General features: G+C 38.3%; 1 protein-coding gene and 1 non-coding gene across 3 annotated transcripts in view; one reads left to right on the forward strand and one right to left on the reverse strand.

Moving 5' to 3' along the window:
- ELAPOR2 (endosome-lysosome associated apoptosis and autophagy regulator family member 2) overlaps positions 1–19,182 on the forward strand; it is a 216,534-nt gene that overhangs the window by 116,164 nt on the left and 81,188 nt on the right. For both annotated transcript variants that reach the window (XM_043873321.1, XM_043873322.1), the window contains 2 exons: positions 12,493–12,688; positions 18,874–19,021. In XM_043873321.1, the coding sequence (XP_043729256.1) occupies positions 12,493–12,688; positions 18,874–19,021 (344 nt within the window). The remainder of the gene's footprint in view (positions 1–12,492; positions 12,689–18,873; positions 19,022–19,182) is intronic.
- On the reverse strand, positions 7,488–7,623 carry LOC122674990. The gene has a single exon (XR_006335147.1). It is a non-coding gene; the product is annotated as a small nucleolar RNA SNORA29 (small nucleolar RNA).

The following is a 19,182-nucleotide window of genomic DNA, read 5'->3' on the forward strand; positions in this document are numbered from 1 at the left end:
TGAAAGTAGCTATAGATAATATATAAATGAATTGTTGTGACTATGTTTCAATAAAACTTTATGAATACAGGCAGCAGGCCAGGTTTGGCCTGTGAGCTCTAGATTGCTGACTCTTCAGTTCAGTTCAGTCACTCAGTTGTGTCCAACTCTTTGCACCCCCATGGACTGCAGCACACCAGGCCTCCCTGTTCATCACCAACTCCCAGAGTTTACTCAAACTCACGTCCATTGAGTCGGTAATGCCATCCAACCATCTCATCCTCTGTTGTTGCCATCCCCTCCTGCCTTCAATCTTTCCTAGCATCAGGGTCTTTTCCAATGAGTCAACTCTTCACATCAGGTGGCCATAGTATTGGAGTTTCAGCTTCAGCATCAGTCCTTCCAATGAATATTCAGCACTGATATCCTTTAGGATGGACTGGTTGGATCTCCTTGCAGTCCAAGGGACTCTCAAGAATCTTCTCCAACACCACAGTTCAAAAGCATCAATTCTTCGGTGCTCAGCTTTATAGTCCAAGTCTCACATCCATACATGACTACTAGAAAAACCATAGCCTTGACTAGATGGACCTTTGTTGACAAAGTAATGTCTCTGCTGGTCATAACTTTCCTTCCAAGGAGTAAGTATCTTTTAATTTCATGGCAGCAATCACCATCTGCAGTGATTTTGGAGCCCCCCCAAAACTGAAGTCAGCCACTGTTTCCCCATCTATTTGAAATGAAGTGATGGGACCAGATGCCATGATCTTAGTTTTCTGAATGTTAAGCTTTAAGCCAACTTTTTCACTCTTCTCTTTCACTTTCATCAAGAGTCTCTTTAGTTCTTCTTCACTTTCTGCCATAAGGGTGGTGTCATCTGCATATCTGAGGTTATTGATATTTCTTCCGGCAATCTTGATTCCAGCTTGTGCTTCCTCCAGCCCAGAGTTTCTCATGATGTACTCTGCATGTAAGTTAAATAAGCAGGGTGACAATATACAGCCTTGACGTACTCCTTTTCCTATTTGGAACCAGTCAGTTATTCCATGTCCGGTTCTAACTGTTGCTTCTTGACCTGCATATAGGTTTCTCAAGAAGAGAAACCTGACCTCATATAGGTCAGGTGATCTGGTATTCCCATCTCTTGAAGAATTTTCCACAGTTTATTGTGATCCACTCAGTCAAAGGCTTTGGCATAGTGAATAAAGCAGAAATAAATGTTTTTCTGGAACTCTGTTGCTTTTTTGATGATCCAGAGGATGTTGGCAATTTGACCTCTGATTCCTCTGCCTTTTCTAAAACCAGCTTGAACATCTGGGACTTCACTATTCCCGTATTGCTGAAGCCTGGCTTGTAGAATTTTGAACATTACTTTGGTAGCGTGTGAAATGAGTGCAATTGTGCGGTAGTTTGAGCATTCTTTCGCATTGCCTTTCTTTGGGATTGGAATGAAAACTGACCTTTTCCAGGCCTGTGGCCACTGATGAGTTTTCCAAATTTGCTGACATATTGAGTGCAGCACTTTCACAGCATCATCTTTTAGGATTTGAAATAGCTCAACTGGAATTCTATTAGCTCCACTAGCTTTATTTGTAGTGGTACTTAATAAGGCCCACTTGACTTCACATTCCAGGATGTCTGGCTCTAGGTGAGTGATCACACCATCATGATTATCTGGGTCATGAAGATCTTTTTTATAGTTCTTCGGTGTATTCTTGCCACCTCTTCTTAATATCTTCTGCTTCTGTTAGGTCCATACCATTTCTGTTCTTTATCGAGCCCATCTTTGGATGAAATGTTCCCTTGGTATCTCTAATTTTCTTGAAGAGATCTCTAGTCTTTCCCATTCTATTGTTTTCCTCTATTTCTTTGCATTGATTGCTGAGGAAGGCTTTCTTATCTCTCCTTGCTATTCTTTGGAACTCTGCATTCAAATGGGTATATCTTTCCTTTTCTCCTTTGCTTTTTGCTTCTCTTCTTTTCACAGCTATTTGTAAGGCTTCTTCAGACAGCCATTTTGCTTTTTTGCATTTCTTTTTCTTGGGGATGGTCTTGATCACTGTCTCCTGTACAATGTTACAGACCTATGTCCATAGTTCATCAGGCACTCTGTCAGATCTAGTCCCTTAAATCTATTTCTCACTTGTACTGTATAGTTGTTAAGGATTTGATTTAGGTCATACCTGAATGGTCTAGTGGTTTTCTCTACTTTCTTCAATTTCAGTCTGAATTTGGAAATAAGGAGTTCATGATTTGAGGTTGAGCTAAGATGGCAGAGGAATAGGACGGGGAGACCACTTTCTCACAAATTCATCAAAAGAACATTTGAACGCTGAGCAAACTCCATAAAACAACTTCTGAACGCTGGCAGAGGACATCAGGCACCCAGAAAAGCAGCCCATTGTCTTCAAAAGGAGGTAGGACAAAATATAAAAGTAAAAAGAGAGACAAAAGAGTTAGGGATGGAGATCTGCCCCAGGAAGGGAGTCTTAATAGAGGAAGTTTCCAAACACCAGGAAACCCTCTTCACAGGCGGGTCTGGGGAAAGTTTTCAAATCTCGGATGGCAACCTAACCAGGAGGAAAAATAAATAAAACCCACAGATTACATACCTAAAGGCAACTCCCAGCAAAAAAGTACCCCACATGCTCGCATCCGCCACCAGCAAGTGGGGGCTGAACGGAGAGGAGCGGGCCCGAATGCCCTGCGGGCAAACTGAGGGAGCTAATGTGAGATAGCAACCTAAACTGTGGGATAGCCAGAGAGAGAGAGAGAGAGAGAGAGAGAGAATTAACCTGTGAAAAGCCCTGACCTAAGGCACTGCCGGCCCATTCACAGAACAAAGGACTGAGCAACACCAGAGATGAGCCAGCTGGCTGCGGACCAGTCCATCCCCCGCCAGAGGCAGTGGGGAGGCAGGCACCAGACAGAGCCGGAAAAAGGCAAACTCGCCCCCAGGGAGGGCATGCCCTACCAAACTGCAAACAGGCTTCGATGGTTGACATCCGCTGGGAGGGTCGCAGCCAGAGATCGGCTCCCCAGAAGAGACACAAGGCGCACCGCATGGGGCGCGCCCGGAACCTGAGGCGGGATGGGGAGGGGAGGAGTCGCGCTGCAGCTGAAGAGGGTGCGCTCGTCAAGCTCCTGGTTGCCTGAGTTGCTCGGACCGGAATGGCACAAAACGCAGGCCCAACTGAGTCTGCGCCTTTGTGGAGTACCCGAGAACCTGAACCTGAGCGGCTTAGACCTGGGAAGGGCACACAACTCAGGGCCCACTCCCTGTAGAGCAACCTGAAGCCTGAGCAGTGTGGACCATGAAAGCACACACCCGTGAGCGGTGGCAAGCCCAGTGTGGCCGGAACACTGCGAGTGCTCCCCACACAGGCCAGTGACATTTGTCTGCAGTGCCCCTCCCTCCCCACAGCACAACTGAACAAGCGAACCTAAACAAGAGACCACCTCCGCCCCCTTGGGGCAGGGTGGAAATTAGACCCTGAAGAGACCTGCAAACAGAAGCCAAATAAAGAAAGGGAACCGCTTCAGAAGTGACCAGTGCAACAGATTAAAATCCCTGTAGGTAACACTGACTACACTGGAAGGGGCCTATAGATATTGAGAAGTGTAAGCTGGAACAAGGAGCTATCTGAAACTGAACCGAACCCACACTGCCCGCAACAGCTCCAGAGAAATTCCTAGATATATTTTTACTATTATTAATTTTTTTATTAAATTTTTTTTCTTCTTTTTTTTAAGTCCTCTATTACTCCTTTAATTTTCATTTTTATAACCCACTATTACCTTGCAAAAAAAAAAAAAGACCCTATTTTTAAAGTGAACTTCATATGTATTTCTTACACTTTTTGTGTTTTTGTTTTTTTTAATATTGTATTTTTAAGAGTCTAACCTCTACTCTGGATTTTTAATCTTTGTTTTTTAGTATTTGATATCAATTCTGTACTTTTAAGAATCCAATCTTCAGTACCCATTTTTACTCAGGAGTGTGATTACTGGCTTGATTACTCTCTGCCCCTTTTGATTCTCCTTTTTCTCCCCAAGGTCACCTCTATTTCCTCCCTCCCCCTTCTCTTCTCAACCCAATTCTGTGAATCTCTGTGGGTGTTCTGGGCTGTGGAGAACACTTAGGGAACAGAGTACTACCTAGATCTGTCTCTTTCCTCTTGATTCCCCCTTTTTCTCCTCCTGCTCACCCCTGTCTCCTTCCTCCCTCTCCTCTTCTTCATGTAACTCTGTGAACCTCTCTGGGTGTCCCTCACTGTGGAGAATATTTTCACCATTAACCTAGAAGTTTTACTATCAGTGCTGTATGGATGGAGAAGTCTTGAGGCTAAAGGAAGAATAAGACTGAAAACCAGAGGCAAGAGGCTTAAGCCCAAAACCTGAGAACACCAGAGAACTCCTGACTCCAGGGAACATTAATTAATAAGAGATCATCTAAAAGCTTCCATACCTACATGGAAACCAACCACCAACCAAGAGCCAATAAGTTCCAGAGCAAGACATACCACACAAATTCTCCAGCAACACAGGAACATAGCCCAGAGCATTGATATACAGGCTGCCCAAAGTCACACCAAACCCATAGACATCTCAGAACTCACTACTGGACACTCCATTGCACTCCAGAGAGAAGAAATCCAGCTCCGCCCATGAGAACACCTACTCAAGCTTCCCAACCAGGAAACTTTGACACACCAATGGTCCAACCCCACCCACTGGGAGGAACCTCCACAATAAAGAAGAACCACAAACTACCAAAATACAGAAAGGCCACCCCAAACACAGCAATATAAACAAGATGAAAAGGCAGAGAAATACTCAGCAGGTAAATGAAAAATGCCCACCAAACCAAACAAAAGAGGAGGAGATAGGGAATCTACCTGAAAAAGAATTTAGAATAATGATAATAAAAATGATCCAAAATCTTGAAAACAAAATGTAGTTGCAGATAAATAACCTGGAGACAAGGATTGAGTAGATGCAAAGAATGTTTAACAAGGACCTAGAAGAAATGAAAAAGAATCAATTAAAAATGAATAATGCAATAAATGAGATCAAAAACACTCTGGAGGGAACCAACAGTAGAATAACGGAGGCAGAAGATAGGATAAGTGAGGTAGATAGAATGGTGGAAATAAATGAAGCAGAAAGGAAAAAAGAAAAAAGAATCAAAAGAAATGAGGACAACCTCTGGGACAATGTGAAACACCCCAACATTTGAATAATAGGAGTCTCAGAAGAAGACGACAAAAAGAAAGGCCATGAGAAAATACTCGAGGAGATAATAGCTGAAAACGTCCCTAAAATGGGGAAGGAAATAGTCACACAAGTCCAAGAAACCCAGAGAGTCCCAAACAGGATAAACCCAAGGCGAAACACCCCAAGACACATATTAATCAAATTAACAAAGATCGAACACAAAGAACAAATATTAAAAGCAGCAAGAGAGAAACAACAACACACAAGGGGATTCCCATAAAGATAACAGCTGATCTTTCAATAGAAACTCTTCAGGCCAGAAGGGAGTGGCAGGACATACTTCAAGTAATGAAAGAGAATAACCTACAACCTAGATTACTGTATCCAGCAAGGATCTCATTCAGATGTGAAGGAGAATTCAAAAGGTTTACAGACAAGCAAAAGCTGAGAGAATTCAGCACCATCAAACCAGCTCTTCAACAAATGCTAAAGGATCTTCTCTAGACAGGAAACACAGAAAGGTTGTATAAACGCGAAGCCAAAACAACAAAGTAAATGGCAATGGGACCATACTTATCAATAATTACCTTACATGGAAATGGGTTGAATGCCCGAACCAAAAGACAAAGACTGGCTGAATGGATACAAAAACAAGACCCCTTTATATGCTGTCTACAAGAGACCCACCTCAAAACAAGGGACACATACAGACTGAAAGTGAAGGGCTGGGAAAAAACATTTCATGCAAACAGAGACCAAAAGAAAGCAGGAGTTGCAATACTCATATCAGATAAAATAGACTTTCAAATAAAGGCTGTGTAAAGAGACAAAGAAGGACACTACATAATGATTAAAGGATCAATCCAAGAAGAAGATATAACAATTATAAATATATATGCACCCAACATAGGAGCACTGCAATATGTAAGGCAAATGCTAACAAATATGAAAAGGGAAATTAACAATAACACAATAATAGTGGGAGACTTTAATACCCCACTCACACCTATGGATAGATCAACTAAACAGAAAATTAAAAAGGAAACACAAACTTTAAATGCCACAATGGACCAGCTAGACCTAATTTTGATATCTATAGGGCATTTCACCCCAAAACAAGCAACTTCACCTTTTTCTCAAGTGCACACGGAACCTTCTCCAGAATAGATCACATCCTGGGCCATAAATTTAGCCTTGGTAAATTCAAAAAAATTGAAATCATTCCAGTCATCTTTTCTGACCACAATGCAGTAAGATTAGATCTCAATTACAGGAAAAAAACTATTAAAAATTCCAACATATGGAGGCTAAATAACACGCTTCTGAATAACCAACAAATCATAGAAGAAATCAAAAAAGAAATCAAAATATGCATAGAAACAAATGAAAATGAAAACACAACTACCCAAAACCTATGGGACACTGTAAAAACAGTGCTAAGGGGAAGGCTCATAGCAATACAGGCTTACCTCAAGAAACAAGAAAAAAGTCAAATAAATAACCTAACTCTACACCTAAAGCAATTAGAGAAGGAAGAAATGAAGAACCCCAGGGTTAGCAGAAGGAAAGAAATCTTAAAAATTAGGGCAGAAATAAATGCAAAAGAAACAAAAGAGACCATAGCAGAAATCAACAAAGCTAAAAGCTGTTTTTTTGAGAAGATAAATAAAGTTGACAAACCATTAGCCAGACTCATTAAGAAACAAAGGGAAAAGAACCAAATTAACAAAATTAGAAATGAAAATGGAGAGATCACAACAGACAACACAGAAATACAAATGATCATAAGAGACTACTAGCAGTAGCTCTATGCCAATAAATTGGACAACTTAGAAGAAATGGACAAATTCTTAGAAAAGTATAACTTTCCAAAACTGAACCAGGAAGAAATAGAAGATCTTAACAGACCCGTCAAAAGCATGGAAATCGAAACTGTAATCAGAAATCTTCCAGCAAACAAAAGCCCAGGACCCAATGGCTTCACAGCTGAATTCTACTAAAAATTTAGAGGAGAGCTAACACCTATCTTACTCAAACTCTTCCAGAAAATTCCAGAAGAAGGTAAACTTCCAAACTCATTCTATGAGGCCACCATCACCCTAATTCCAAAACCAGACAAAGATGCCACACAAAAAAGAAAACTACAGGCCAATATCACTGATGAACAGAGATGCAAAAATCCTTAACAAAATTCTAGCAAACAGAATCCAACAACATATTAAAAAGATCATACACCATGACCAAGTGGGCTTTATCCCAGGAATGCAAGGATTCTTTATTTTTTTTATTTTATTTTTTTTTTCAGCCATTTCATATAGGAGGAGGACACGAGCAATCCTCCCTCTTCAGATCATGGCAGTTCTCATCTATCCCATAAGCATAGCCACTAAAATCTATCAGGAGATAATGCAGTAGTCAAATGGGAAAGCAAGGATTCTTTAATATCTGCAAATCAATGTAATACACCACATTAACAAATTGAAAGATAAAAACCATATGATTATCTCAATAGATGCAAAGAAAGCCTTTGACAGAATTCAACATCCATTTATGATAAAAACTCTCCAGAAAGCTGGCATAGAAGGAACATACCTCAACATAATAAAAGCTATATATGACAAACCCACAGCAAACATTATCCTCAATGGTGAAAAATTGAAAGCATTTCCCCTAAAGTCAGGAACAAGGCAAGGGTGCCCACTCTCACCACTACTATTCAACATAGTTTTGGAAGTTTTGGCCACAGCAATCAAAGCAGAAAAAGAAATAAAAGGAATCCAGATAGGAAAAGAAGTAAAACTCTCACTGTTTGCAGATGACATGATCCTCTACATAGAAAACCCTAAAGACCCTACCAGAAAATTACTAGAGTTAATCAATGAATGTAGTAAAGTTGCAGGATATAAAATTAACACACAGAAATCCCTTGCATTCCTATACACTAACAATGAGAAAACAGAAAGAGAAATTAAGGAAACAATACCATTCACCATTACAACAAAAAGAATAAAATACTTAGGAATATATCTACCTAAAGAAACAAAAGACCTATACATAGAAAACTATAAAACACTGATGAAAGAAATCAAAGAGGACACAAATAGATGGAAAAATATACTGTGTTCATGGATCAGAAGAATCAATATAGTGAAAATGAGTATAGTGCCCAAAGTAATCTGTAGATTCAGTGCAAGCCCTATCAAGCTACCAATGGTATTCTTCACAGAACTAGAACAAATAGTTTCACAGTTTGTATGGAAATACAAAAAACCTCGAATACCCAAAGCAATCTTGAGAAAGAAGAATGGAAATGGAGGAATCAACCTGCCTGACTTCAGGCTCTACTACAAAGCCACAGTCATCAAGACAGTATGGTACTGGCACAAAGACAGAAATATAGATCAATGGAACAAAATAGAAAGCCCAGAGATAAATCTATGTACCTTATGGACACCTTATCTTCGACAAAGGAGGCAAGGATATACAATGGAAAAAAGACAACCTCTTTAACAAGTGGTGCTGGGAAAACTGGACAACCACTTGTAAAAGAATGAAACTAGAATACTTTCTAACACCATACACAAAAATAAACTCAACATGGATTAAAGATATAAATGTAAGACCAGAAACTATAAAACTCCTAGGGGAGAACATAGGCAAAATGCTCTCTGACATAAATCACAGCAGGATCCTCTATGACCCACTTCCCAGAACATTGGAAATAAAAGCGAAAATAAACAAATGGGACCTAATGAAACTTAAAAGCTTTTGCACAACAAAGGAAACTATAAGCAAGGTGAAAAGACAGCCTTCAGAATGGGAGAAAATAATAGCAAATGAAGCAACAGACAAAGAATTAATCTCAAAAATATACAAGCAACTCCTGCAGCTCAATTCCAGAAAAATAAATAACCCAATCAAAAAATGGGCCAAAGAACCAAACAGACATTTCTCCCAAGAAGACATACAGATGGCTAACAAACACATGAAAAGATGCTCAACATCACTCATTATAAGAGAAATGCAAATCAAAACCACAATGAGGTACCATTGCACGTCAGTCAGGATGGCTGCTATCCAAAAGTCTACAAGCAATAAATGCTGGAGAGGGTGTGGAGAAAAGGGAACCCTCTTATACTGTTGGCGGGAATGCAAACTAGTACAGCCACTATGGAGAACAGTGTGGAGATTCCTTAAAAAACTGGAAATAGAACTGCCATATGACCCAGGAATCCAACTCCTGGGCATACACACCGAGGAAACCAGAATGGAAAGAGACACGTGTACCCCAGTGTTCATTGCAGCACTGTTTTTAATAGCCAGGACATGGAAGCAACCTAGATGCCCATCAGCAGGCAAATGGATAAGAAAGCTGTGGTACATATACACAATAGAATATTACTCAGCCATTAAAAAGAATACATTTGAATCAGTTCTAAAGATGGATGAAACTGGAGCCCATTATACAGAGTGAAGTAAGCCAGAAAGAAAAACACCAATACAGTATACTAATGCATATATATGGAATTTAGAAAGATGGTAACAATAACCCTATATGCAAGACAGAAAAAGAGACACAGATGTATAGAACAGACTTTTGGACTCTGTGGGAGAAGGCAAGGGTGGGATGATCTGAGAGAATAGCATTGAAACATGTATGTTATCAATTGTGAAACAGATTTGCTGCATGAGAAAAGGGCTGGTGCACTGGGATGACCCAGAGGGATGGGATGGGGACGGAGGTGGGAGGGGGGTTCAGGATGGGGAACACATGTAAATCCATGGCTGATTCATATCAATGTATGGCAAAAACCATCATAATATAGTAAAGTAATTAACCTCCAACCAATATAAATAAATGAAAAAAAAAAAAAAAAAAGGAGTTCATGATCTGAGCCACAGGCAGCTCCCGGTCTTGCTGACTCTTGTTTTAGTGTAATGTATGCTCTTGGTTTATGATATTGTTTATCAGTTTACTAGAAGACCTATAAACCATACAAAGTAAAATGAAATTTTTTCTATTACTGTATTTCTCTCTTGGTAGTGTCAGTACTGATTACAACCATATGTTGTGAGCATTTATTAAATGCAAGAAGCTGTATAGACTACTTTGTACTGTATTTTCTCAGTATATACCTATAGGGCAGTACTATGATTATTATCTGATTTTTTAGAGATAGAAACTGAGGCCTGAAGTAGCTCACTCAAGGTCACAGTTTGGAAGTGGTACAACTTGATCCAAGAGAGTTTTGACCTTATAGCCAGCATGTATACTTTTTGCCTGATCTTTTCTTATTTTCTGATATCCTGCTAATTTGGGGGTTAGAAGTTCATTGTACAGTATCTTAAACTCTTTTGAAGAAAGCATTTATTCATTGGATAAGTAAGTAGATGAATATAGGTTTTAGCTCTAATCCTTTATTTTTTTTTCTCAAAATTAGCTTGTTCTTATTTCTTGCCACATTTCCAAATGTATTCGAAAAGGGAAAACTATCTAAATGTGAGGTTTTGCTGCCTCACTGTCTGCTGGGAGATTTGTTTTTCTTCATTGGGCAATTTGGAGGTTTTATTTTGTTCTTGTTTCTTTAATATCCTGATTAAAGGATTAGAAAGCTCTTTGCTATGTTTGAGTCACTAATACTGCCCTGAGCACAGAACCACACACTTGGGGGACTAGATTTGCATTCGCTGAATGAGTAATAACTTAACAGAAGAATTGCTGTCTTTTCTGTGTCATCTGTTCTGCACTTTGCCTGTGGCTTCTGTCTCTGGTTCCATCTGAGGATCAGCACAGAGTCTGGCATCAATAAAAAAAAAAAAAATGTGGAGGCTGTGGAAATGACTGGGTGGGAGTCATGAATATTGGATGGAGTCATGAAAATGTGGACTCATGGTTTCAGAGTGGAGATGCTTGTTTAGCTGATACACATGAAGCACTACCCTCTTGTTATCCCCTTTGTGTTTATGTTACTCATTGGATCAACCTTTTTCTTTCATTTTTATTTTATATTTTATTGGAATATAGTTGCTTTACACTGATGTGTCAGTTTCTGCTATACAGCAAAGTGAATTAGCTATATGTATACATATATGTGCATGCATGCTGAATCACTCAGTCATGTCTGACTCTGTGCAACTGCATGGACTGTAGCCCGGCAGGCTCCTCTCTCCATGGGATTCTTCAGGCAAGAATACTGGTGTGGGTTGCCATGCCCTTTTTCAGGGGATCTTCCTGACCCAGGGGTTGAACCTGCATCTCTTAAGTCTCCTGCGTTGACAAGGGGGTTCTTTACCACTAGCACCACCTGGGAAGCCCATGTATACATATATCTCCTCTTTTGGGATCAACCTTTTATTTGCACTTAGTATTAATCAGGTACAATTCAGTTCAGTTCAGTTCAGTCACTCAGTCGTGTCCAACTCTTTGCGACCCCATGAATCGCAGCATGCCAGGCCTGCCTGTCCATCACAAACTCCCAGAGTTTGCTCAAACTGATGCCCATCGAGTCGGTAATGCCATACAGCCATCTTATCCTCTGTCATCCCTTTCTCCTCCTGCCCCCAATCCCTCAAAGCATCAGGGTCTTTTTCAAAGAATCAACTCTTCGCATGAGGTGGCCAAAGTATTGAAGTTTCAGCTTCAGCATCAGTCCTTCCAATGAACACCCAGTACTGATCTCCTTTAGGATGGACTGGTTGGATCTCCTTACAGTCCAAGGGACTCTGAAGAATCTTCTCCAACACCATAGTTCAAAAGCATCAATTAGCTAATATTAAAAAATAATGATGCCTGTTTTTTTGAACCTCGAAGTCTCACATCAATTGATAAGTAATATTTGTCTATCTGTTTTTCTATCTTTAAGGGGGGCTGTTATAAAAAGAGTATTGTAGGGGTACAGAGGGAGCCCCAGTTGACTGCCTGGAGGGACAGGAACCCATCTTCTGTTGTAAAGAGAGTCACTTTTGAGTTAGGAATAGGAGTTTTCAGGGTGAGCTGAACATGGGTTGGTCAGCAACTCCAAAGAAAGACTAGAGTGACAAGAAAGAGGATGAAATATTTTGGGAGTGATAATAATTTTGTTATGGTTGGAAGAGAACGGGTCAAGTGATGAACCTGGTAAAATGGGGTGGGGACAAACTGTGATGTCCCTGTAGTGATAAGGAAGACTTTGGAAAACTTTAATTAGGGTGTAACATGATCAGAGCTTTATAAAAACAATGCTAGTGATAGGTGTGAAGGGAGGAAATTGAAGGGGGGTGTGTGATGACTAACAGGTTATGTATTCTGTCTTCCAGCTTTCTCCTGTGCTTCTGGGGAGTATCTAGAAATGAAGAACCAGGTATGCAGTAAGTGTGGTGAAGGCACCTACTCCTTGGGCAGTGGCATCAAATTTGACGAATGGGATGAATTGCCGGCTGGATTTTCCAACGTCGCAACATTCATGGACTCTGTGGTCGGCCCTTCTGATAGCAGGCCAGAGGGCTGTAACAAGTAAGAATCCAAAGGAGCCTTGAAAAGGGTGTAGTTGCTCTTTTCCAGAAAGAATCTTGGTATTGATTGGGATTATAGGTAAACTAACTGCATATGTGCTGCTGAAGCAAGCACTGTAGGTAAACTAATTGCAAATAGTCATATTTTTTAGACAGTCCTTATGAATAATGTAGCTGAATTTTCATGAGGTTAAAGTAATTGCTCTTAGGACATAATATATAGTATGCAAAATGCAATACAGGTATTAGAAAAGCAACTTAGTTTTCTAATATATTTATAACTATATTAAAGCCTGTAGTATTTCTATAAACTCTTCTCTAATTTTAATGAATATTTTCCATTTTTAAAATTTTCCTTGAAAAGGAAAAATGTATAAGCTTCATTTATATACTTGATGACTTTCTGCTACATAGAGTGGGCTAAACACCTAAGGTAGAAACACTTTTACTTAATTTCCACCTTTTTAATAGGAGATTATAGCTTTGCCTGTGACAATATTGGAGGAAGGTTAAATTGTTTTGAAAAAACACAGAATTTTTATCTTTGGGTTCTTACCCTTCCTGTTTTCTTATATTGACTATTTAACATTCCCTTTCTTATGCCCGTGTTTTGTACAATTAAACTTCCAGCCTCTGGCTACCTTCTGACAAGGATGGTCACATTTTTTCCCCTGAGCTAAAATGATTCACATAAAAAATGGCTCACATTTTTTACCCTGAACTAAAGGTGTTGGGGAATTATTTAGCTGTGAAAGTAGATATGTTTGCTCCTTCCTTCCTACCTTCCCTTCACGCCCCTTGCTTTCTAGCAGTCTCTCTCTCTTGGCCAAGAGACATTTTTACTCTTCTGATAACGGTCATTTCATCATATAGAGTTGTGACATTAGATAGCATTAATAGGATTATTCCTCTAACTATATAAAAATTATATGTATGTGTGTATAAATGTACATACATATGAATGCAGTTGATCCTTAAGCATTATGGGGGTGGGAGTGCTTACCTCCTTAGAGTTTAAAATTCACTTAGAACTTTAAGTTGGCCCTTTGTATCCTCCCTTCAGCAACTGGTGGATTCAACCAACCATGGATCCAGTAGTACTGTAATATGTATTTAGTGAAAATCATCTGAGTATCAGTGAATGGTGCAGTTCAAACCCATGTTGATTATGTATGTACATATATTAATACATATATGTGTATATACATGCACATACAGATAACCCCTGCTTTTCCAGAGTTTATTTTAATACATCATTTCACTTTTATGAATGACCTGTATTAGTACCTGTTTTTGTTAACCAAAAGAAATCCAAAGAGGATTTTTGCTTTTACAAAAAAAAAGTGAGGGGTGGGGGGGGGTGGGTTGCAAAAGGCAAAAATGCTGTTTAGCATTGATTTTGCAGCAAATGGAGCTACCCTAGAGGCAGTGTGCACCCTGGGCCATGAGAGTGGCCCCACTAAGCTCTTTCTGGGAACTACATTCAGCATCTCAGCATCAGGTCATCATAACTTTGAACTGTATCTGTGGGATCATTGCTTTCTCATAGTTTATTTTGTAAATTAATTTGTGTCCTAAGGTAATTACTTCTTTGCTTTATACCATTTCAGCTTATGAAAGATTTCACAGGAACACTGTACCTTTGTATAATGTGCAAAACCTTTTGTGTATATAATTTAATTTAAACTCTTTAAATTAAAGAGTTCTTTAGAGGAGAGTACCAGCAGGATGTTATAGGACCTCAGATCTTTGTTTTAGTGAGCAGGAGATATTCATATGGCTTTTTTTCCTACTTGGAATTGCTTATTCATTAAAGAAATCGAATGATAAGCAGAAATTTTTCAGTGTATTGAGTATCATTTTCTCAGTGTAAATTTCAGTCTTTTACTGCTAAAGCTTGTCTCCTTTCCTCCCTCCCTCTCCTTTTTTCCTTCCTTCCTTTCTTCTATCCACCTAATCTTGCTTTCTCTTTACTTCTTTTTAATTGCTTGGATCATATAGAAAATGTGTATTGAACTTTGTAAGAAATTGTCAAAGAGATTTTCAAAATGATTGTAGCATTAGACTCTAGCAGTACATTTGAATTCTAGTTATTTACATTGTAAAATATTGTACACAAGTCTTGGTTTATTTTAGTCTTTCTAGTGTGTGTATGAGAAATGGTATTTCTGTGTGTTTTTATTTGCATTTCCTTCTTTATAAAGGTATTGAGCACCATTCATATGTTCAAAGTCCATATGTTTGTGGGTGTGTGTGTATGTGTCAAATATTTATCCATTTGTTATGTTTTTGGGTCAGTTTATTATTGAGCTGTAGTAGTTCTTTGTGTATGCTTGACATGAAGTTTTGTCATGAATCTATATAATATTTAACCTATACACATATGCATGCACATATACATATATGTGTGTGAAATAGTTCTTGTATCTGCAGCTTTTGCTTTCTCATTTTCTCAGTGGTGTTCTTAAATGACCAAAAGTTTAAAATTTGAAAAAGTACAATTTATCAATGGTTAGTCTTTTGACATCTTTATATATCTTGCAAAGGCTACAAATTGCAATTCTTAAAGTATAATTAGTGTTGTTATTGTACTTTTATATAATATGTAAAGCTTTACAACAATGTAGTTACCTTTATACCCTCATCCTGGTGCTATTACCATATGTCTAGGAACACATCATAAACCCTGTAATACAATGAAATGTGTTTCAAAGAATCAGTTAATTTTTTAAAAATTTGAGAGAAATGTAGCTTTATGTTTTTATTATGTATTTATGATTGTTGATACTCTTTTCTCCTATTTTTCTAAATGTTTATTCAGTATTATTTTTTTAATCTGTAAAATTTTCTTTATAATTTCATGCAAGTCTGCTGCTCATAAATTCTCTCAACTTTTTGAAATCTAAACACATCTTTATTTAGCCTCAGTTTTGAAGAATATTTTGTTGGACATAGGACTCTGGACTTTTACTTTTCTCCTTCTATGTTTTAAAGGTGTTCCATTACCTTCTGAAGTCTCCCTTGTTTGTGATAAGAAAAAAAAAAGAATTAGCTGTATTTTGCTTGGTTAGCTTCCTTCTATGTAATGTGTCATTGTTTCCCTGACTACTTATAATAAGTTCTCTATTTCTTTGCTTATCATGTGTTCTCTATTTCTTTGCTAGTTATGTTGAGATGTGGAAGTCTCAGTCCTTTATTATTATTATTATATTATTTTGTTAGTAAAAACAAAGAATTTGCCAAAAATCTCATTCTCATAACCCAGAGAGAAAGTTAAATTTGAAGAGAAGGATATTAAGTTGTGTTGTCATACAGTCTGGTTGGAAACTTTTTTGGCCCAAAAGTTGACACATGACTCAAAGAAAGCATTGGTTTTCTTTGTATTTTTACTCTGCTTGAAGTTGACTGAGCTTCCTGGATTTGTAGGTTGATATTGTTATTAAATTTGGAAATTTTTTAAGCTATTCTTTCACCAATAATGCTTTTCTGCCCCCTTCTCTCCCTATTTTCCTTCTGTAACTCCATTTACATGTATCTAACATACATGTAAATTTATGTAAACTCTATTTACATGTATCTAACATACATGTAATTTACATGTATCTAACATACACTTGGTATTGTCCACAGTCACTGAGACTCCATTTTCCCCACCATTTTTTCTCTTATACTTCAGATTACATAGTTTCTATTGCTCTATCATTATTTCTTTTGCAATTTCAAACTTGATCTTAAGCTCATCTATTGAATTTTAAATTTCACAAATAGTAATTTTCAGCTGTAGAATTTCCATTTAGTTTTTAAAATAGTTCTTATTTCCCTTAAAATAGTTGAGATCATTCATCCCTTCACTTACTGTATTCTTCTCTTGATGCTTTTTGATTATATTTTTAAAAGCTGTCTTAAATGCTTGTCTGTTTCTTTTGATTCTTTTTTGTCAATTAAGGGTCACATTTTACCAATTCTTTGCATTTCTAGTAAATTTTTAATGTATCTTGGCATCATGAGTGTTACAATGTGGAGAATGTGGATTATTTTTTCTTTTGTGTAAAAGATGTTGGATTTTGTTCTGGGAGGCAGCATATTTACCAGAAGAGTGTCTCGTTAAGTCTGGTATTTAGAATTTTTTTAAGGTGGCTCTGTATTGGTTTCACACTTAGTTCTAGGTCATGGTCTTTACTCTAGGGCACACTATGGCCTACTCCCTCTGTTTTTATAAATAATGTTTTATTGGAAAACAGCTGCACTCATTTATTTATGTGTTATCTATGGCTGCTTTTGAGCTGTAATTGCCTAGTGGAGTACTGCAGGAAAGATCGTATTCTTCATAAAGCCCCAATTATGGACTCTTTGGCCTTTTATGAAAAAGTTTGTGGATACCTACCCTAGGGCATGGCCCTTATTCCTAAAATGTGGCACTTCTGGGGTCTCAGATGAATGTCCAGTGTGGTTATTAAGTTTTCTCCTCTCTGGCTGGCCTGGAGATCCTGAGATACCCATAAAAGTGACCTCTCTGATTTTGACTTAGTTTTGCAGTGATTGTTCTCTGCTAGGCCTGCATACTCCAGCCCCGAGCCTGGGCCTACAGAGAAGCCCCATGTGGACTTCTGGAGCCCCTGTTTTCTCTGCTTCTCATGACTGTAAATTCTGGTTATTTCAGCTTCCCCCAAACATTCATCCCTGTTTCTCCACTCCGTGAGGCCACTGTGCTCTGCTTGGGAGCTATCTCCCAGTGCCAGAGTCTGGAAAGTGTCCTGAAGAATGAATGAGGTCAGGGTCAATTTGGACTTTGTCTCATGCGTTTTCCTCCTGTCAAGAATCTCAGTCCTGCACTGGCTAGTGTCAATGCCTGAGCATGGCTTGTGTGTTTTGTTTAGTTTACTAGATTGTTAAAGAAAAGGGCAAGTCCAATACCAGTTAATCATGTTGAGACGTGGAAGTCTCAGGCTTTTGTTATTATTTTTTTGGTTAGTAAAAAGAATTTGCCAAAAATCTCACTCTTATAATCCAAATGGAAAGTTAAATTCATAGAGAAGGATATTGAGTTGTGCTGTTGTACAGTCTGGTTGGAAACATTTTTGGCCCCAAAGTTGACACATGACTCACTGTTGATTAATCTAAGAATTAGCTTATGGTTAGATTTACAACCCAACTTTTGTTCATAGTGTATTTCCTTAATCTTTTATTTTTTAATAAAGTTTCAAATCAGACTTTTGCTCCTACTATGTACCGTGACACTGTGATCTACATTTTATTTAGGTTCACTTTATTATTTTTTTCCCATCTGGTTGATCATGTGCTCTTTTTTTTTTTTAAATAATTGAAATATAACAGTTGCATAGCAAATTGATATTATGCTAGTTTCAGGAGCATTACATAGTGATTTGACAGTGGCATATATTATGAAACGATCACCACAATAAGTTATTACAATACTGACCATATTCTTTATCTTGTTTTTTATAACCTCATGACTTATTCATAACTGGAGGTTGGTACCCCTTCATCCCCTTCATCTATTCTGCTCCCCCCTCCCTAGCAACCACAGAAAACTAGTCTGTTCTCTGTATCTATAAGTCCCTTTGTGGTTTGTTTTTTAGATCCCACGCTCTCTCTCTCGCTCTTTTTTCTGCTCAGTGTTGTGTGGCGACCTGGATGGAAGGAGAGTTTGGGGGAGAATAGATACGTGTATGTGTATAACTGAGGCCCTTTGCTGCTCACCTGAAACTATCACAGCATTGTTCATTGGCTATACCCCAATACAAAATAAACATTAAAAAATATTTAGATTCACTTTAAATGGACTTTTTCTAGAATGATTTCTCCTCTCATAATAAATGGACACCCCTGCCAATATGTGTTTGTAAATCAAACTTTAGATATTATTTGAGAGTAATTCCATCAAAGACTGCTAGAATTAGTGATCAGCTATCTAGTGATTACATTTTGGTGATAAGCAGCAGCTGCATAGCACGTTAGTTGCATAATCGTACCATGATTTTAGGAAGTTGTGTGCCACCAGACATGAACCTTTTTTCAAGCAGTGGTGTTGGCCTTTGGGGTCCACATGCGCTTCAGACTCCTCTGCCGTGCTTTGTCGACAGAACCGCTTTTAAATCTCAGTTATAGAACTTGTGAACAGAAGAGGTTTCTGAATGCTAACATGAAATGGCTTTGTTTCCACAGCTCTTCTTGGATCCCTCGTGGAAACTACATAGAGTCCAATCGTGATGACTGCACAGTATCCTTGATCTATGCTGTGCACCTCAAGAAGTCAGGTTATGTCTTCTTTGAGTACCAGTATGTGGACAACAACATCTTCTTTGAGTTTTTCGTAAGGCCTTTTATATTCTAGAATTCACTTTTTAAAGGGCATTCATGTAAAATTTCTCTTAATCATTTGTTCCCATTTCATTGTGTGCGTTGGTTTTTTGTGTTAACTGAAGCTTTCAATAAGAAATATTTACTTTTTCTATAATACTTTCTGGTTAATAA

The sequence above is a fragment of the Cervus elaphus genome, chromosome 18 (genome assembly GCF_910594005.1).
Source record: "Cervus elaphus chromosome 18, mCerEla1.1, whole genome shotgun sequence".
NCBI classification, from domain to species: Eukaryota; Metazoa; Chordata; class Mammalia; order Artiodactyla; family Cervidae; genus Cervus; species Cervus elaphus.